Here is a 21,736-nt window from a genome sequence, read left to right as displayed (position 1 = left end):
AGTCTTGATCAGCTTCATCAAAATCCCTGTCACCGCGGCCAGAAATGGCTGCTAACACTGCTCCGCTGGAGCACATGATAAGCACGTCCGCTCGATAGCGCGTCCGGAAGTCGAATCCCAACTGAGCTACGGCGACGGCTGTCCAATCTGCTCCTCTCGTGGGTATTTATGTTTATTGGGTGTAAGCGAACCTTGAGAGTGTTCACCAGCGCCACCCTCGTCCACAGCGGCGGACGTAGCACGTCCTGTAATACCGCGAGTGTGACGTGAACATCATCTAACGGGGAGGGCGCAAACTGTGCGAGAGCCCTCTTATGTTACCTATGGCATCAAGATTGCCAGAACCGAGACCCTCGTTAGGCTATTAGCAGGATATATATATATATATTTTCCCCTATGCACCTTGGTTTCCGTGACTGTTGGCTGGGTGGTTTCGGTCAACGTTTCTAGATCCCTTTTTCTTTTTCGGTGGCTGATGGCTTCCTTCATATATGTGTGTGTGTATATATATATATATATATATATATATATATTATATGTCTGTCTGTCTGTCCGATGGGATCTAAACCCATGACCTCCGAATATATATATATATATATATATATATATATATATATATATATATATATATATATATATGCAGTGGCGGATTTCGTGCCAGTGTTTCCACCGGGTATGCATTTCCATGTTTTACTGCATGGTGAAGAGGTCACCGCACTTCTCACAGGCGAGGAACAGGCTGTGCAAGGGAACGATATTGACGTCCTCTGAAAAAGAACAAAGCAGTGGGAGGAGCGAATGAGCACATGTAAAGTAAAGAACTGCCCAGAGAATTCAGTGTTCTTAATGTGTACCGTGGCTGAGAGGAAAAGGCCAGCAGTAGTACTTTTTCGCATCTGTTCCTTAGTATCAATTCTGTACCTGGTAGTCTCAAGATAGCAATAGAATAGTACATCATTAAACTCAATAGTACAGATATTAAACTCGCGCTCATATCAGATAATCAAAAACTAGAACGGCTGATGGAATGGACGAAGCTAGAGAAGAGGAAGTTCATTAATGAGTTAGCAGTAAGAGGGAAAATAGAGGAATTCAGGATATCGCTGCCGAACCGATATTCAGCTTTAACCGATGAAGACCACCTGAATGTACATCCAATGAGTGATAATCTGACAGGTATCATTACGGAGTGCGCAGTAGAAGTAGGCGGTAGGACGGTTCAACAGGATACCGGCAAGCCATCTGAGGAGACAAAAGATCTGATTAAGAAAAGCGAGACCGTGAGGGGGCTAACCCTACTGACGGAATAGAACTAGCCTAGCTATCGAAGTTAATAAACAAGCGCAAGGTATCCAACATAACGAAGTTTAATATGGAGACAATCGCGCATGCTCTAAAGAACATAGGCAGCCCAAAAGCGGTGAAGAGAGAACTAGGCATTAGTAAATACCAGATGTGTGCGTTAAGAGACAAGGAGGCCAATGACATTAGGAATATGGATAAGATAGTTGAAGTAGCCGAAGAGTTCTATGCAAATCTATGCACTAGGCATAGTAACCAGAACGTTGATGAGAGAGACAGTAGCCCGCACCAATGTGTCCCGCCAGTAACGAAAGCGGAAGTAAACAAAGCCTTAGGAGCAATGGAAAGGGGAAAAGCAGCTGGGTAGAATCAGGTAACAGCAGGTCTGTTGAAGGACGGAGGGGAGCTCGTCCTAGAGAAGCTAGCCACCCTGTATAGGCAATGCCTTCTGACCTCAACTGTAATAGGAGCTTGGAAGAATGCAAACATTATCTTATAAGAAATGAAATGCCAAGAACTTGAAAAATTACAGGCCGATCAGCTTACTATCCGTCACCTGCAAGATATTTACTAAGGTAATCGCTAATAGAGTCAGGGCAACATTAGACTTCAATCAACCGAATGATCAGGCAGGCTTTCGTAAAGAATTACTCCACAATATATCATATTCGCACTATCATTCAGGTGAAAGAAAAATGTGCAGAATACAACAAACCCCTATATATTATAGCCTTCATTGATTATGATAAAGCAGTCATACAGGCATTGCAGAATCAGGGTGTAAAGGACCCTTTTCTCAAAATACTGGAAGCTATATATATAGCAAAATGGCATTCCTGTGGGACACTTGGTATGAATCCTTCTTTGGCCCAGCTTGAACTTTGGGATGCACCAACGTCGACAGACACATTGAAACAGGGAACACCTTAGCTACCCTACTCCATAAAGCAAGCAAGAAAATTACAATAAGGAAGGGCGCCAGGCAAGGGGACACGATCTCACCAAAGCTATTCCCCGCCTGTTTGCGGGAGGTATTGCAAGGCAGGAATTGGGAACTGTTGGCGATAAGAGTTCTTGGAGAATACCTAAATTATCTGCGATTCGCTGATGGCCTTGCCTTGCAGTCACTCCAGAGGTGAACTGCAAATCATGATCAATGAGTCAGACACCCTGAGCAGAACAGTGGGTCTAAAACTTTTCATGCAGAAAACCAAAGTAATGCTCAAAGGCCTAACAACCTAGAAGGAGAACAGCAGTTCACAATTGGCAGCGAGGTGCTGGGAGTTGTAAAAGAATGCGTCCACATAGGACAGGTAGTGACAGCTGATCCGGATCATGAGAGGAAAATAACGAAGGATATGAATGGAGTGGAGCGCATATGGCAGGTTCTCTCATATCGTGAATGGCAGTTTACCAATATCCTTGAAGAGAAAAGTGCACAACAGCTGTATCTTAGCGGTACTCGCGTACGAGACAGAAAACGTGGAGGCTAACGAAAAGGGTTCAGCCTAAGTTAAGGACCATGGAACCATGGTAACGAGCCATGGAAACAAAAAAGGTTGGTACAACGTTAAGAGACCGAAAGCAGGCAGAGTGGGTGAGGGAACAAACGCGCGTTAATGACATCCTAGTCGAAATCAATAGGAAAAATTGGGCTTGGGCAGGGAATGTAATGAAAGGCGAGATAACTGGCGGTCCTTACGGGTAACGGAGTGGATTCCGAGAGAACGCAAACGTAGCAGTGGACGGCGGGTTTTGTGGGCGGGTGAGATTAAGAAGTTTGCAGGCATAGGGTGAGCGTAGCTGGCAAAGGATATGGATAATTGGAGAGACATGGCAGAGCCTCTTGCCCTGCAGTGGGTGTAGTCAGGCTGATGATGATGATCAATCAGGCGTGTTCGCAGCTTGCATACGCTATCAACCGATTATAACCTCTTCACTACCGACCTAAGAAACAATTGAAAACATCCGATTTTTTTGCTATTTTTATTCAGCATCCTCTGAACAATGCATAGGAAAAAAATTGCGAAGAAATTTGATTTATTTTAGTTGAAACAAGTATGTACACAAACGTGGACATAAGTTGTGTACACAGTGGACGGGTCGGCCACAAATGTGGGAATCAGCGCCCAGCGTTATGAAATTCAGCGAAGCAGTTTTGCTTCTGAAGGCACAGAAAAATATTGCCTTTCATGCACCTCACCCTTGTTCTTCCCTTACAGTTCTTTTTCCGGCACCGCATTGCATTTTCGAGCTGGCAATATTCTGGAAAGTGATCAAAGTGGTCGCTACGTGTATCATTGTTGGGGAGTTGCACAGGCCTTTTTTGGTTGATTGTGGGCTCGTCGCTTGCTCTTTCATTCCTGCTGTTTTTTTGTTGAATTGGCCTTGATCAAAGTTTCTGCTGTCTTGCTTGAACTGAAGCAAGGGCAGGATTTCTTTCTTCGGAATGCCCAGTTCTTCGGCGTCCCGCCGGTACTCAATCCAGGCATTGGACACGGCAAGGTCAAGGAAGTGCGTGAAGAATCGAATTGTCAATTTTCTTGTTTTTATCTTAATTCTGTAGTACGACACATACCTGTCAGCCAAGTAAACACCGCCCATGCACTTGTTGTAGAGTGAGACAACAGCTGACTGAGGAACAGGTGTCTTCTTCTTGTCTTCCTTTGACCACCGCTTGCACATACCAAGTGGGTCACACCCAACCGTGCTCGACAATAAAAGAACTCCTTTGTTGTCTTTCCATTTAACAAGACAGACTTTTCCGTCCTCGCTCACGAGGCAAGCATTTTCAGCGCGCTTCATTGATCTATCACTCGGCAAATTTCCGGCTGCCCCTTGCGTGCGGTTAGCGTTCACAGTGCCTGTCAAAGACATTTGCTTTTCAGTGAGATAGTCTATAACTGACAGCCCTGTGAAAAACCTGTCAATGAACAGATGCACCTCCTGGTCGCTTACGGTTGTCGAAAGATGCTTCACGACCGCGCCACCGAGGCCATATAATTTCATGTCTTCAGGAGTCAATGTATTTTTGCCAGTGTAAACCAGGAAGTCTAAAACAAGGCCATCGGGGAAGCCAAGACAAAATTCTTTAACCCAAGTGGATTGGGTTTAGAAGGAAGATATTACCTGAATGCACACCTTCCCGAAAACGGTATCATTTGCTCATCTATTGAGCATTCCTTTCTACGGGGCAATGAGCGGCAAGCACTTTGAAAACTGCTAACTATTGGCCGCACAAGGTGTAACCTGTCTTCTTTCTGCTGTGCTGTAACTGCGGAGAGGTCCACAAAGTGCAGGTTATTACGCAGCTCGTAGAATCTGTTCCGGGTCATGTGGTCAGCAACAAAAGGGGTTGTTGTTGCTCGTGACCAGTACAGCTGGACTTGAAGGCTCATAATTCCCATGAGTAGATGTATGCCAGCGAGCTTCCTCACCTCAAGTACGTCTGTTCTCAATGATCGGTGATTCTGTTTCTGAACGGAATACAAATTCGTTTGTTCAGCGAGTTCCCTCCAAAAATCCATTGGAAAATATCTGGTGAAATACTGATGTGGGGACAGAAGCTCCCGAAAACAAATGTCTGCTTGACCGGGACTGTCTATCATGTCAGGGTTTGTGAATCTGGAAAACAAAATATTATGTAGGTTAAGCATACATCAAACTAGAAATATTTTAACAGAAATGTGCTGTGAGTAGATGCGCGGGAAAATTTAGCACAACAAAGTGCAAGATCTTACGTTCCTGGCTTCCAGCAGCTTTTTCTCTGCTTTTTGGGCAGGTTGATGATGTCCGGTTCAGCTTCATCGTCATCTTCGGATGTGTTGTGTTGGGTTTAATGGCACATAAGCAGCTAAGGCTATCATGTGCCAGGCTCAAGGTATATGAACACTTTTCTGTAGGTGGGAGGAAACATGGTTGTGTAGAGGACTTAAATTGCTATTTCGTTCTGGTAGTAATAAGAGAAAGAAGAAATTTTATAAATGGCTAAAAATAAACGCTTTCAAGAAGGTCAGATAACCTCAGTAGCCATCCTTGGCTGGGCAAGAATCCTGAGGCTCCCAACCATTCAAATAACCACCTCAGCCCTCTTCTCATGGAATGAGAAAATGGCTGAAATGCATCCCATTTTAATGCAAAGCTGTGGATCAAAGTTTACAGTTTCTGAAGAACATCTGCTTCTTTTAAAAAGCTAAAAACGGAAGATATGTTAACAATGGCATTTGCACCTAAAAGCAGCGCTGGGTGTAAAGGAATGTATTCATTATAAAACTTCGTAAAGTGCTTATTTCTTAGTTTTTCGAGTTTTTCACACGAGAATAAAATATGGTTTATTGTTAGTTCGTCTCCACATCTTTCACAACGAGGTTTGTCTTGTTTCGTTAGTAAGAAATTATGTTTAATGTGTGTATGTCCAATGCGGAGACGACATAAAATTACTTCAATAAATCGTTCCTGGTGCCTACAGGTCTTCCATTCACCCAGGACAGGTTTTACAAAGTGCAGCTTGTTGTTAACCTCGTTGTCCCAAGAGGCCTGCCATTTTTCGCTCAATTTATTCTGGACTGACTTGATGCAGTCCTTATGCGGTATGTTTACTGGTTTTATTTTTGCGTTAAGGGCAAGTGCGGCGCTTGCATCAGCCCTCTCATTTCCGCTGATGCCCACGTGACTGGGAACCCAGCAAAACTTTATTGTATGTCCTTGTGAATCAGCTCGTATTACATTATGTTTCCTATTAAGGGTTCAGTTGCATTTCTGGGGTTTATTGCTGTAATTACGCTGAGGGAGTCACTGTAGATAACACTGTTCTGTATGTTTTTCTTCAATATTTGTTCTACAGCTAGAGCAATGGCGTAGCATTCTGCTGTAAATATTGAAGCGCACTGAGGCAGCCTGACTACTTTTTCCCATTTCCCTTGCACTATCGCGCTCCCTACATAGAGTGCTGTCTTAGATCCATGTGTGTAGAAATCTGTGCAATTCTTGTATTTTTCACTTACTCCAAGAAACTCTTGCTGTATATATTCCAGTGGGGTATGTCTTTTTTTAATGTGTGTCAGTGCGAAATCGCATACACCAGGAAACAAGTACCAAGGTGGCAACCTATCGGGTCTCTGGGCAACATCAGGAAGTGCATCTAGTATGTTTATTTCTTGGCATATTTCTTCAAAGCGGAGGAGCAATGGTTTTACAGCTTGAGGTTTGTTGGTGAACAGTGTTCTGGTTGGGCATTTTGTAACTATGGTGTAACAAAGATGTTTCGGTAGCGACCTTATTTTCAGTACGTATGCACAGGTAAGCATTCTTCTCCTGTTGGTGAGGGTCGGTTCATTTGCTTCTACGTGAAGGCTATTTATGGGTGATGTTCTGTAAGCACCAGTTGAAAGGCGCAACCCGAGGTTTTGTACTGGATCTAGCTTTTTAAGGTATGATGGCCTCGCAGACCCATACACTATGGATCCATAGTCTAACGAAGAGCGTACTAGAGAGCGATAGATGTGCAATAGGCACCTCCTATCGGATCCCCAACGCTTCCGTGAGAGTACTTTAAGTATATTCAGGGATTGGGTGGCTTTCTTTTTTAGGGTGTTTATATGTGGTAGAAACGTTAACTTTTTGTCAAAAGTTAAGCCTAAAAATTTGTGTTCTTGTTTTACTGGAAGTGTGGTGTCGTTCAAGTGGAGGGTGGGATTAATCTGCAGTCCTCTCTGCAGCGAGAAAAGAACCGCAACAGTTTTCTGTGGAGAAAACCTAAATCCATTTCTGTCTTCCCAAAGTGCTAATTTGTTTATTGTGAGTTGTAGTTGTCTCTCACAAGTTGCCAGGCTAGAAGATGTGCATGCAATTTGAAGGTCATCAACGTAGACCGAGTACATAATGGACTGTGGAATTATACTGGTTAAAGAATTCATTTTTACTATGAACAATTTAGTACTTAAAATGCATCCCTGAGGAACGCCGTTTTCCTGAGTAAAATTATTTAAGAGGGTTGCGCCGAGACGAACTTGGAAAGCACGGTTGGATAAAAAGTCGCCCAAATATTTCAGCATCCTCCCGCGAATACCAAGCTCTGCCAGGTCGCGAAGAATCCCGAACCTCCAGGTCGTGTCATATGCCTTCTCCATATCGAAAAAACTGAAAGGCAGTGTTGTCTGTGTATAAAGGCCTCTCGGATTGTGTTTTCCAGGCGGATTAAATGGTCGACTGTGGAACATGTTTTTTTAAAACCACATTGGTGGACATCAAGAAGCTCTCGGGATTCTAGAATAAACATTAATCTAATATTTATAACACTCTCAAAAGATTTGGCAAGACAGCTTGTAAGGGTTATAGGCCTGTAACTGTTAGGGGAGGTTGGTGGCTTTCCTGGTTTTAGAAATGGAACAATAATGGCTTTTTTCCAAGCAGCTGGTATTTTCCCTACTACCCATATTTTGTTAAAAAATTTTAACAGAACTTCTACAGATTGCTCAGATAGATGGGATAGCATTTCATAATGAATTTCGTCGGGGCCTGGTGCAGTTTGTTTACCTATAGACAGTACTCTCTGTATTTCTTGAAGTGTAATCAAATTATTGTAAGGCTCGTTTGTGCTGCCTGCTGTAGGGAGTCTTTGTTTTTCGGTTGTCTTTTTGTATTTTAAGAATGACTGTGTATAGTGGGAAGAACTAGAAACTATAAAAAAATTTGCCCCAAAATGTCTGCTTGTTCTTTAATACTTGTCTGAATTCCAGGATCCGTCAGCAGAGGAAGGGTAAATGGGGAATAGCTGCCATTTACTTTTCTGACCTGCTCCCACAGTTTTTTTGATGTTACCGAGCTGTTTATGGACGACACATAATTTTGCCAAGACATTTTTTCCACGTTCCGCCGTATATATCGGGCTTTAGCTTTTGCCTTTTGAAAGTTATTAGATTTTCGTGAGTAGGATACCTACGAAATACACCCCAGGCCTTATTTTGTTGTTTTTTGGCTTCCTAACATTCTCGCATCCACCATACCTTGTGGTTCTGGCGCACCACGCCTGTGGACAGGGGAATAGCTAGCCGTCCAGCATCGATGATACGCTTTGTAAGAATTTCATTGATTTCATCTATGCTAAGTGTTTCTGAGTAAATGTCCTCTAATCTGGCCTTTTCTCTAAACAACGCCCAATCAGCTAGATGTAGCTTCCATCGCCGTGGTTTGGTCGGGATGACTGCATGTGAGGATGATAGGCTTATAAAAACTGGTAGGTGATCACTCCCAAACGGGTTGTCTAAAACGTCCCACTTAAAATCACTAAAAACAGAAGGTGAACAAAAAGACAGGTCTAAACTGCTCATTTTCCCAGACGTTGGGGAACAATATGTGGCCTTTTTCGTATTTAAAAGACATACATTATTCGTCAGGATAAAATCTTCGATTATTTGACCTCTAGCGTCACAGCGTTCGCTTCCCCACAGGGAGGAGTGAGCATTAAAATCCCCAAGTAAAAGATGGCTCCGGAAGTTCTCTGATCAGTTGCTGTAGATCATGGAGTGTTAACATAAAATGTGGAGGAATGTATACGGAACAGATTGTTAGTGTTTTGTAGCTTACGATACTGACTGCAACCGCCTCAAGTTTTGTTTTGAGTTTAATTTCTTGAGCAGGGACACCGCTTTGAACGACTATCGCGACGCCTCCCGATAGCCGATTTGCCTGCTCTCGATCGCGTCTAAAAGTTTTATAATGTTTCAGGATATGTACATGTTGTGGACCAAGATTGGTCTCCTGAAGACATAAAGCTGTGGGTAACATTGACCCTAAAATATGTGTTATGTCGCTGTAATTCCGCATAAGTCCTCTACAATTCCAATGGATTAAAAAAAGCCATGTTTATGTTTTTGAGAGGAAATGAAAGGGGATTTACTTAAGTAGTGGGCCCGTTATTAGGGGCCTGTCTTTTTTCTGCTCAAGAGAGCTGTTCCGCCTCTGTAGTGGAGGCGGAGTGGAAGTTATATCCATCGCCTCACGCGAGGCACTGGAGGACCGCGGGGAAGCCGCGGGTTTGTGGGTTTCAGTCCTCCCCCGGTAGGGGGAAGTCCTGCGGGATGCCGACGCATGGACCGGCGCTCCCTGCTTTGACACTGGCGGGGCAGCTTTCGCTGACCCGGCCTGGGGCGTGAATGGTCCTGCCATTGGCTCGATGGAAGTGGCCTCGGCAGCGACCGGGGTGCTGTGTGGTGCACCGCCCCTGCGCACCACATCAGCAAAGCTGGATTTTGCTGTGAAGGAGAACTGGTTGATAATGGCAAATCGCCTTCTTGCTTCTCTAAATGAAATGTTTTCCTTGGTTTTTATCGTGATAATCTCTATTTCCTTCCACGACGGACAGGCCCTGGAGTATGCAGCATGTTCTCCTTCGCAGTTAGCGCAGCGCAGGGCTGCGTCACATTCCTCAGAAACGTGATCTTTGGAAGCACATTTTGAGCACGTTTTGCGGCCGCGGCAGCTCTGTGAGCCGTGGCCAAACCTTTGGCAGTTGAAGCATCTTCGTGGGTTTGGAATGTAGTGCTTGACATTTACTTTTAAGTATCCTACATCGATGGTTTCTGGTAATGTACTTGTATTGAATGTTAGAACCAAGTGTTTTGTCTCTATTTCTTTATTGTCTTTCCGGATTTTGATTCTGTACACATCTGTGACATTTTGGTCAGACAGGCCTTCCAGCAATTCTTTATCGGTTAGGTGTATGAAGTCGTTTTCAGAGATGACACCACGGACTGAGTTTAGGGATCGGTGCGCTGTTATGGAAACTGGGATTTCTCCGATGGATGCAATGTTTGCGATTTTCGAGTTCTGGGTGTTGTCAAGGAGTTCTAACAATAAGTCTCCGCTGGCCATTTTAGACACCTTGTAGCCAGGGCCCAGGGTATCTGTTAGGCATTTAGACACAAGGAACGGAGAAATTATTCTTGCTTGTTTTTCATTACTTTCGCTGTGGATTACATGGAACTTGGTGAATGTCAATGTCGGTTTCTTTTTTGAAAAAAAGTCTGCTGCTTCGTTCCGCCCTCTCTTGAGAGAGCGATCGGGTTTTGAAAGGGGGGGAGCCATAAAAAATGAAGTTTTTCAGTCATGGTGCCAGCCACCCACCATGGAGTCCAACAAGGGGACGGGACAGGAACTTTAAAACAAGCCCTGCCCACGCCAGCTGTACACCTCAACTATAACCAAATCCGACACAACTCAGGGTGGTTGGCCACACATGATTAACCCTGGCCGCCTATGAGAAGTGAAAAAGTGAGTAGGAGATAGGAGAGTTGTGAGAAAGAGATAGGAAAAGGCGACTGCCGATTTCCCCCGGTCGGGTCTGGCCGGAGGTGCCGTCTACGTGAAGCTGGGGCCAAAGTGGTGTGTTGCTTCCGCCGAGGGGCCTTAAAGGTCCAAACGCTCGGCATCGGCTCAACCACTAGGATCCCCTTTTCCCCGGACACGGCGATGCCACGCACGGCGAGGCGTGGGTGCTCGGGTCCGTGGTGATGCACAGTTCACCATCATCCCTTGCGGGGATGTCCCTGCGGATGCTCAAGAACCCGCGGTGTCGCCACTCACCGTCGCGACGCCTGCAAGCTGCAGGCGCCCCCCTGCGGGGTATCTTCGGATGTGTCATGACCACTTGCTGGAGGCGGCGAAGCATGATCATCCTCATTATCAGACTCTGAAAGGTCCGCGTCGCTGTCTTCCAGCACGGCAGCGATCTCTTCATCGGTCAGGAATTTGGCTGTTGAGAACATGCCAGAGAGAGCAGTGCCCATGTTCACAACTTTTGTCCACAAATGTGACACATTGTAAAAAGATGCGGTTGAAATTAACCGTTGTGTTTTTTGGTCTAGAAATAATTCATGGCGCCTCCAGGAGTTATAAACTTCATTACCAACTGACTCTTTTCGCAAGGAGTAAGAAAAAAGTAAATAATAGGTCAAAACTTACCTCTCGGTCGCTGTCCAACTCTGGAGCTGGATGCCGCCATTTCAACTTTTCCTGACGGAGCTTTGACTCGACTGGTGGTGCCGCCTCGTGGGCGTAGTGGCAACTACAAGCACCTCTTCTAAACGCGCCGAATTTGAATTCCACCAATGTCCACGAACGTGTACACTGGTAGCGAAGAGGATAATCTACCAGCTAAAGAGTGCAGGATAAGCTTCTCACCTTTCAACGCCCCTCGTCCTCTTGGGTTCCCCAGAAAACTTTCGGTGAATGACGTTGAATATCCAACGAGTAGTTTTTCCCGAGGCCGACGTTCCTTAGTGTGCGGTAGTAGATGTCTCCGTTGAAGGGCAAGGCCACAAGGTTTTGTCTGCGCTTGCTGGGCGAGTAGTTCACGTTGTTTATCCAGTGGTTGCGCTCTTGTCGGCGGCCGTCTACCATGAAGAACTCTCCACATCGGTGCACCTGCGCAACGCAACTGTTCAACCGTCTAAACGCTCGTCAAATTTTTTCGCTACCGTACTAATGTGAATGAACGGACGCAAAAAAATGTTGCGTAAATTTTAAGTGTCCGGAAACGGGCCAGTATTTCGTGTTTTAATACCTCCGTCACATGAGCATATCGAAGGCCCTCGAACCGGCCAGTCTGTCCTCTCCAAGGCCACTGAGTGATGTTAGACGGACGGTTTCTGTGGCCATCGAGACACCGTTAGGGCACCGTTACCGAAGTACCAGAAGCCCGCTAACCTCCTGCGAGCACACGCTGATTGGCCCGGATGCTACAGGCACGCGCGCAGCCTGCCGGGTACCTCACGCCATCTGACGCCGTCAGGGTGATTTCGCATCTGCATTGGCTGCTTTCGAGCTCTCGGTACGAGTCAACGGAGCACCATAGAACTCTGGAGGTTTCGAGGACCCTCCAGCGGTGGCCATGCGCAGTCCCAGACGCGATCGCTCGCAGCAACGCGTAGGGGAATAAAACCAGGCCAGTACTGTTTTTGAAAATACGGAACTAAATATATAGTGCCTATTTTGATGATGATGATGGTAAAGTTTTTATGGCGCATAGGCTTCTGAGGCCAATGAGCGCCATGCAACAAGGTATTTTGGTCTGCTGCAACTTATTTTTCGGAAAACAAAGGACAGCCCGGGCTACCAAACACTGCGGCGCGCATAGTGCCAGTGATATAAACCAACCAGCTTCCTTATATGTGCATGAATGCTACTGCATTAAGCGTGTCCAAGATAATGAAATTCATTTCAAGAGTAATTAGTATTCCTCTAACAAATAAATATTTTTTATTTAACCTTTTAGCTCAGCCTTCAGCTTACGCTAAAGCTTCCAACTTGGCCTGTGAGTGGGACTCTGATACGGAGCGACTCTTGTAGGAAAATAAAAAGGCCCTTAATAATGGATCTGGTGACTGAGCGATGTCGCATGGTTTTGTCTCATATTTTGTGTGCCAAAGAAATTTGGCGAAATGGCGAGGCACTTGCAACCATAGGTAAGCCACGTTACACATTTTTTTTCTGTTTTTCCTCTAACATTATAATAACGCTACCTGTCAGTGCAGCCGTACAGTATTATACAATGGCGTTGGAAAGTGCGCATGTTCGTTGAATCCTAGATATGCGGTTTGCAACTGTAATCATCCACTGCAATCTTTCCCTCTCACACAACAATGGCACGTATGCCAGCATAAAATATCCCAACGAAAAAACTCACCTTGAATGCACTTGAAAGTATGGGAGAGAGTAAAAACGCGAGCAGCATAGTGCAATTACAGCCCAGCTGTTTCGAACTTTGTCTATAAGGCCCTTTACAACCCGAGTCTGAGTATTCTACGCATTGGCCGGGCAAGCTTACCGGCCAGGTGCAGCCACCATTTTCGATGCCGTCCACCTTGACTCCGTGATACGGGCCGAAGTGCAGTCCCTTGGGCAGCGCCTTCAACGTGAACACTCCCACCGGGACACCCTTGACTGTGGACTTGCCCGAGGTCAGAAACTCAAACATGCTCATACCAACGAGACTGGCGTCTTTCGGTGTCACCTGCGTATATTATTCAGCCGTGTTCACCAGCCGCTGTGCTGTATACTGGGCGTTGGCATACACATTAAATTTTGCTGCGCTTGATCTTAGCGCTAGGATTGCAGTGTTTCGCGCCGTAATCACGGTCATCATCCCGGCGCGTGTTTGCGATTAAGTAACCGGTAGCCCCCCCCCCCCTGAAAGAAACATGCGCGAGAGAATGGGTTGACTCGTGCAGCTTGCCAGAAGAGTGATGTTGGCGTTTGTGAAGTGTGCAGATAGACCCGGCCGAAGCTTTTCCCAGCAAAAATGCTTGAAATCGTGTATACGGCGTGGAGAATAAGTAATATATAAGCACATAAATGGGCGGGAACTATGAGTTGGCAGATGATTCGGCACGCACATGAGATGATGCATTTTTGGACTGAGTATCGCGATCAAGCAGGCATCGCCATATTTTTTAAATATACTCGACATTTTCTTTTTTTCAAGATTAATCCGATTTGCAGCATGCATGTCACAAAAATGCAATGAAATGCAGTCAAACCTCCTTACAGCGAAACTGCTTATAACAAAATAACGGATATAATGAGGTAAAGACGATTCCCGTTGGAAGTTTGGTCAACACAGGCTATAACGAAACTGTGGCTATAACGAAGTAACTATTGGGCTCCTTCAACTTCGTTATAACGAGGTTCTACTGTATGCCTTAGGAAAAACACTTCCTACAGTGAGGAAAAGAGGCAGCGGCGGCCGCGCCAGCCATCTCGCGATTTTCACGGCATTAAGGGTGCCGAAAGGAAACATTTCCTGCGATTGTCAGTGCTGAATTTAGTGCAATCAAGCATAGTGAGGACGAACCCGCAGTAGAACATTATCGAATTCTGCGAGGAGACCTATATTCAATAATTGTATAGAGAGTCTGGCCAGTTAGAATAGGGAAAAGTTTGAAACTATGGGGACGCATAAGCCTCTTAAAGCTTTAAAGCCACAGCTTATACTGCAACTTTTTCGCGTATTTGCGTCAGTTTCATGGAAATTGTCAGTCCATCAACCGCCATATTCGAACTGCTAGCTGCAGCAGCAGTGCTCGACACGGTGGGCACGTGATAACGTCACAAGGTCGCATGACCTCTCTCAGCCAATCAACGAATTTCATTACATCTGTGGTATTGTACTCCTTACGTAAACAATAATTTTTCATATTGAAATTTGGCCGCATATATGCTTCAATTAACGAATGCCGTCATCCGCCGTACGGTGTCAGTGCTTTACTGCTTGGTTAGTTCATTCTGGGCCGCGACTGCGCCTTTTACAAATAGAGAGCACCTGTCAAAGCTCTCCAAGAAAGGTAATATAAACATCCGTGTTTGCTTCACTTACCTCGCTCTTCACGTCGGCCAACGCTGTGCTGCTGGTGATGTCAACACGCGCAACCATTCCGCTTCCGTCATAAGCTGGAAGACAGGATTTGAGGCATATTTTTAGATGATTAAAGATCGCAAGCGTAGCAGCTTCGTTGGTAAATGACTTATCGTGGCAGTAAAAAGGCCAGATATCTAAAAAAAATAAATACTGTTAAAATCACACTACTGCATTATTGAAGCGGTGGCAATTGAATATGCAGCTCGAAAATCCTTAAATTCACTATAGACAGCGAAATTTTACAGGATGCGGGTCTGAGAAGAACAATATTTTCGTGAAGGCGCGTGACCCAAACACAAGACTGAAGTTGTGGACAAATCTATATTTTGTCGGCCCCAAAAGTTTTCGGCATGCGTGATCTCGGAAAAAAAAATTACTGTTGTGCCACCTCACGACCCAGCCTTCCAGTATCAGCTAATGACGCGTGATCGTTTCCACACACCTTCAGACATTTCACGTGATTAGCGTACGTCGCTAGATCTTTCCCGCATAGCTGCAACCCGTAACCTGCCACCGGTAGTACTTGCTCCACCCGCTGATACGAGTCGAATGAGCGGCAAGGCGTGCTACCGAAATAGTGATTTTTTTTCGAACAGATGCATCCTGTAAATGTCTGCCGCCGACATCACAGTGTTCTAACCACGTACAAGAGCCATTCTTCACACTGAAAGCAACCTTCCGTCGCTTTGCAGAAAAAAGCGAGCATCCCGCCCCCGACTCTGCCCACACTACTAGAGTGTGTGTCATAGAGGCACCGGCAAGGAACGTCGGTCACATGATGTGCGGTCGCCGCTACATGGGGAAGGAAATCCCTCCGATGTGAATACGTCGCATCCTCTTCCACAGGAGAAGGCATGAGCGAAAAGAACGAACACTGCTTCCTAATTACGTATTATAGTTTAGCGAGGCAAGCACATGGAGGTCTTTGCATATTCTTTCGTCTAATTACTGCGGTATCAACAACTATGTGCACTCATCCATGCAGGCCTCTGTTCTAGTCTCATGCCAATCTTACGTTCTTCGTCACGCTGCTCTCCCCGTGAGGCCGGCTCTTCGGGCTGATCCGGACCGCAGCTCCCAGGAGCCTCCCAGTGGTCCGGAAGCTTATATTCGGGTGCAGGCGGGCATTCGCTCTGACTCTCCTGTGGTCGGATGACCTGCGGATACATTGATTGTTGTAGTGAAGTCTCATTTTATATAGAAAAAAAATGCGATCATAAATGGTTTTTCGCTCAAAAATGCTCTTCTCCTAAAATTTCTGGGTATAAGAATATTTTCTTTTAAACTGTCTTCGAAAAAAATAATAAGTATGACGTTTCTGTTTGAACATGGTGCCAAATACTCGAAAACCTAAGAGCGCAGTCTATTCGTTTGGAAGGATTTTGAACATATACTACTTCATTCGCTCAGCGAATCGAATACAATTGGGCATCCGATCACCTATCTAAAGATGTCGGATATTCGCCGCCCTCTACTGATCAGAAATTGTTCGATGCACCGAGGCCACACTATGTAATGCTAATTGCAGCTAACAACTACAGGGTAAACATAAAAATAATGAGGAAATTTTAGATATTAATGCCAGTTGTTAATTTATCGCGCTTTCTTCATGACGTGCGCCAACGTAGCTGGCATGACTGCTTATAAGCGGTCACTGTATCTCACAAAGCTTTTTTTATGTCACTTATTTTACCCACCAACATCCGGTAGTGAGGGTAGTCTCTTCTGTCATCCTGAATATCGATCGGCAAATTTAATGTGTGCACGAATTTTCCGTTCCTCACAAATACGCAGGCCGGGACTCCGAATAGTCTGAAGAAAGTCTCTGCCGCACCAATCACATTGACAATCGAAAAGAGGGTAAAGGCATTGAATATTAGCGCGCTGGATGTGCAGGAGCAGCAGCAAATACTTGGTGACGGATATGCCGCTGTGACGCATTCGTTACGGTGGCAGAAGGCTGACCAAAATCCCGGGATCGTGTCATGCCGCGTGTACCGCCTTAAGGAAGCCGATGAAGTTCAAGATGTCCATCCGCCGAAAATTTTGGTGAAACATATTGAAAGCCTGACTGTTCAACGTTATTCCAGAAGTTCAAACTGGATATCTTCAGACCTGATGGTATTTGTATCACCCACACAATTTCCTAAGCGTGACCCGCAGTGGCTCCGTGGTTATTGCGCTCGGCTGCTGACCCGATAGACGCGGGTTCGATCCCGGCCGCGGCGGTTGAATTTCGATGGAGGCGAAATTTAGAGGCCTGTGTATGCTGCGATATAAGTGCATGTTAAAGAACCCCAGGCGGTCCAAATTTCCGGAGCCCTTCACTACGGCGTCTCTCATATAGCCTTAGTCTCTTTGGGACCTTATGTTGAATTCCAGTGGCAGATCCAGATCAAGTTTTTCTGCTCTGTTGGGAGCAATCGTATTCCAATGGCAAAATGTGAGTGCGAGTTGTCTGTTCCAATGGCAGATCACGATCAGAGGTCGATCCCGGATCGCTCCGTGGAGCAGCGATATTTGCTCCGCCGAAAACAGCAGATTTGACCGGAACCCCACGCGACGTTTTACTTTACCGCGTCTGCTCCCGGTCATGACCGGCTGCATCCTTCCTGTCGTCGCTACGCGGTGATCCGGGCAACGTACAAGCAGTATTTTTTACTTTTTTTTAAACTGAATTCTCCCAAATGTAATTATTTTTCGTTTTGTTCGTGCCCGCACAAGTTAAAACAAAAAAAATTCTTAACAGGATACCAATTCCATCGCGGTCAATTCTTTGTGACCGCTTTTTTGACCAAAATCGTTTTGTTTGAACCTCCCGCGCATTCTGACGTCAGGCGACGCGTACTCTCTAAGCCTAGCAGCTCTGTAAATAAGGAAGCAATCTGAAAATTTGGCGCGTTTCATCGCTAGAATTTTGTGGTGCGGGCATCATCACACAAAGCGAAAGCTTCGTGCGCCTTTTGTTTGCCGTGAACATGAGAGACAGAGTGGCGGCAAGGACGAATCGCTCGTGAAGCGAGAGGCCGAGCTTCGATGGGCGCCGCCATGTTGCCTGAACTTTCCGCTAATCTTGCGCTGAAGTGCCCCCGTGGGAGCGCATGCATTCCATTGGCAAAATGGGAGGGAGTGATCTCCGCCTGAACAACGCACTCCGTTTGTGATCCGGCGGAGTGCTCTCGATCTGCCCTTGGAATTCAACATTAAACTCCAACAGGAACAAAATAAAACCGACTTTATCAAGCATTAAACACCAGCTCAGGCCATCAGGTTTGACTATGCAATGCAGATCAAGGGAAAAGGGAGTGTGAAGACGGAATGTTATCCTCACCTCAATGGGCTCTACAACCATGGGTCCCTCTTCTCCAGTGGGAACACCTTGGACAAAATGCATGAGGACATGAATAAAGTGAGGCGAAAACCGCAGACGCATATTCTAAATGCGAGATGCTTACACGAAGCCGCTTTGCACAAAACACACCCGTGCATTTATCAGCTCTGTTGACAAATTTCGGTCCATCATGTTACACACGCGTGAAGAGCACCGTCTCTAATTGGGTCCAGGTCATTGCAAGTTTACGGAGCCTGCTCTGTCCTTCCTACATCGCGGACGTTAGGGCGGGATTTGCTAGTTTAAGCGTGCCTTCCTGGGACAATTTGTAATGCGATAATATTAGAAGCCTATTCGGAAACAAAAATGCGTCGTCCGTCTTAAAGTTCGCTGACTGGCTGGAGGAAAGTGAGTCACCGGGCCAGATATTGGCATTGGCTGGAGAGAACCCTATTGAAAAATCTCGTATATATGTGTTAAACGTGTCATATATACGCAATTATTGGATATGTGTCCACATATATGCTTGTATGTATACGTGCTCATATGGCATACGCGTTCCTCTCCACGTAGACGTGACCATGTCTAGTGTTTACACCACGCCAGAAATTCAGACACGGGTTGTGGAGTGACCCGGTGTAATGCTTTTGGTGTGATCCAGGTCTGGTGCTTTTGGCGTGGCCCGGTCTAGAGTTTTCTAGTGAGATTCAAGCGGGTGTCGCGCTGACTGGGTTTAAGATTTCTTTACACAGCTGCTGTATACTGTGCTCAACTGTACACGAGCCGGCGTGTGGATATGTGCCACCCCCTGTGGAGCATGTGAGAATTCGCCTGGTACTGAGAAAACAGGTTGAAAAGAAGCGCTTGTGGGTGATGCAGACAAGGTGCAGTTCCACAAGATGCCAACTGCACATGTGAAGTGGCAAGTGTGATCTCGACAGCTGCCCCAAACTGTCCTTCAGTACTGTTGCTAATATAAACTGGGCATGCAAGCACAGTGAAACCACCAGCTTCGGCAGTGCTTGCGCAGTTGTTTACAATCACTAGAGCTCAAAGAGGAGACTTACACGTACACAGAGTGGCCATGTAAAAACGTAAACTGAATGAGCTTTGATAGCGATGCAGTGCATTTGGATACACATAACAGTGTGCATACATCAGCAGTAAATTTGTGTGCTTGCCAAAAGAACCTCCAAGAGCGTAAAAAAAGAAACAATTTGTTCCCATTTTCCTTAGCTATTATTTGAAGCAGTAGGCCTCTTACGGCGAAGTTCGCATGTCTTCTGCGACAGCCACAGCCTGATGTTTTTCTCCGCTTTTGTGGCTGCTTTATCGCTCCAGCCCCGGCTGCGGGCATAATGCCTGAAGAACACTGCAAGGAAATCATGCATAAGTGTGAGAAACAGCACAAGCTATGTTACTATTTTTGCAGCTGCCAAAGCTTGTGCACGTGCAAAGGCCATGAGTGGCCATGCTGCAAGCGCGGCAGCTGCTGTGACACTTTGCACTGCCTACACCGTCAAAATAAGGATATCACCTTAATGTTCAAGCCAAGTGTAAAGCAGACAAATGACAAAGGTGATCAAAAGAAAGTTCTCATCAATTGTAACAACGCAGGCAGTGCACATTGCCCTAGCTGATGCATACGTGGTGTGGTCCTGTGCACAAAGCCAAAGCACACCAAGTAAGGGCATCAGCTGCATTACTATGAATGCGGCAAGTGTACAACAGGTCAAACTGCATACATTTCCCAAGAACATATTTCTGCTAAACCATCCCATAATCACAGTAGCCAATGGGTAATTCAGACTCCAATAATTCGGACTTGTAGGATATTTCGGACCTCTATGAGGCACCATCAGTCACCCCATAGAAGCGCATACATATTCGCGACGTATATTTCGGACTTCAAAAGTCCGAAAGTTTGATTTTTCCGACTAATTTCAGTCGCCTGTGGGCCAAAATATGCCATTTTATTGGCTTTTCGCCGGCACGAAAGCGCATCTTGAATTGAGGTTTATTTACTCTGCAGTTGGATTGGCTTGACTTACTTTCTGTACCTCATTTTTACCAGTAGAGGTCCTTGCGATCTTTGAGACTTCGAGGTGGCAATCGGATTGTCATCGCCGTCAACTTGCTTTTGTCGCGGGCAATTATCGCTTGTCTCATACTTTGTAAATTGAAAATTGGTTGTTGGGGAAAGGAAATGGCGCAGTATCTATCTCGCAATATCGGCGGACACCTGAACCGCGCATTAAGAGAAAAGATAAAGGAGGGACTGAAAGAAGAAAGGAAGAAAGCAGCCGTAGTGGAGGGCTCCGAAATAATTTTGACCAGCTGGGGATCTTAACGTGCACTGACATAGCGCAGCACACAGGCGCCTTTGTGTTTTGTCTCCATCGAAACGCGGCCGCCGCGATCGGGTTCGAACCCGAGTACTCCGATTCACTAGCCGAGCACTCTAACCACTGAGCCACCACGACAGGTCTCGTACATTCGCCATTCGCTGTTTTGTCACTTAGGTTAAGCCGACCGCGTCGACCGAGTGGCGAGTTTTCACGAAGTTACATCTATTCACCGTTTTGTGATTGCGTCTGGCGGTTCCACCGATTTGAACGTAAAGTTCATTGTCTTTGCGTGTGTTTGATGAGCGCGATCGGGTTCGAACCTGAGTACTCCGATTCACTAGCCGAGCACTCTAGCCACTGAGCCACCACGACAGGTCTCGTACGTTTGCCATTCGCTGTTTTGTCACTTAGGTTAAGCCGACCGCGTCGACCGAGTTTTCTTGAAGTTACATCTATTCACCGTTTTGTGATTGCGTCCGGCGGTTCCACCGATTTGAACGTAAAGTTCATTGTCTTTGCGTGTGTTTGATGAGCGGTGTGGTGCACACTCGGGTTGTGGACAGCATGGTGCCACCGGGTCCATCAAAGAAGCGTGGGAAGTATTCAACTAAACGGCGTGACCTTGCTGTCTAGCGTGTAAATTGAAAGTACAACTTTGGCAAAAATACAGGCGTAAATCGTCGTCAGCCAGAGAAATTTTCCGCAAGGTAAAATCAGTGACATTTTTAAGCCGATTTCATCTCAATGAAGCGATTATTTTGTACTCCACGGATTTTTCGGACTGTTCGATTATTCGGACCATTTTTGGGGTCCCTTCGAGTCCAAGAAATCGGTCGGCAACTGTAGTGCCTTAGCTACTGCAATAATATAAAACAATAACAGGACAGGAAGAAGCATAATAATGATACCAGCAGCAGCTGCATGAAACTTTTTCAGAAATGCACTGCTCTTAAAAACCTAGCTTTCCAGCTAACATTGTCATGTGACGACAGCCTATTTTAGAATCAGAAAACAAGATTACATTCTTTGGTTGTTGCGACAGATGTGGGGTGCTCATGTCATGCACTCATCTTGGAGCCGAGCTATGTAGGAAGTTCTAATCTCTACCAAATGCTTCTGTTTGTGCCTGTCAAGTAGTCGAATGCATATGAATTCTCGTGCACAACCAGAAGCTATGCAGTGGTTTGGTTTATGGGGGTTTAACGTCCCAAAATGACTCGCTCTGAGTGACGCCTTAGTGAAGGGATACGGAAATTTCGACCACCTGGGGATCTTTAACGTGCGCTGACATCGCACAGCACATGGACCTCTAGAATTTCGCCTCCATCGAAATTCTACCGA

At 45.8% G+C, this 21,736-nt stretch overlaps 1 protein-coding gene across 4 annotated transcripts in view; it reads left to right on the top strand.

Moving 5' to 3' along the window:
* The window catches only part of LOC144107038 (uncharacterized), a 439,706-nt gene that overhangs the window by 151,874 nt on the left and 266,096 nt on the right, over positions 1-21,736 (top strand). Inside the window, exon 3 of one of the 4 annotated variants that reach the window (XM_077640024.1) lies at positions 12,575-12,675. The exons of the other annotated variants lie outside the window; for them this stretch is intronic. Coding sequence (XP_077496150.1) covers positions 12,575-12,648 — 74 coding nt within the window. The 3' untranslated portion in view covers positions 12,649-12,675. Of the gene's footprint in view, positions 1-12,574; positions 12,676-21,736 lie in introns of those variants that run through there. 4 annotated transcript variants of the gene reach the window in all.

This window comes from Amblyomma americanum, chromosome 10 (assembly GCF_052857255.1).
Source record: "Amblyomma americanum isolate KBUSLIRL-KWMA chromosome 10, ASM5285725v1, whole genome shotgun sequence".
Lineage (NCBI taxonomy): Eukaryota > Metazoa > Arthropoda > Arachnida > Ixodida > Ixodidae > Amblyomma > Amblyomma americanum.
This window is presented reverse-complemented; position numbering and strand designations above follow the sequence as displayed.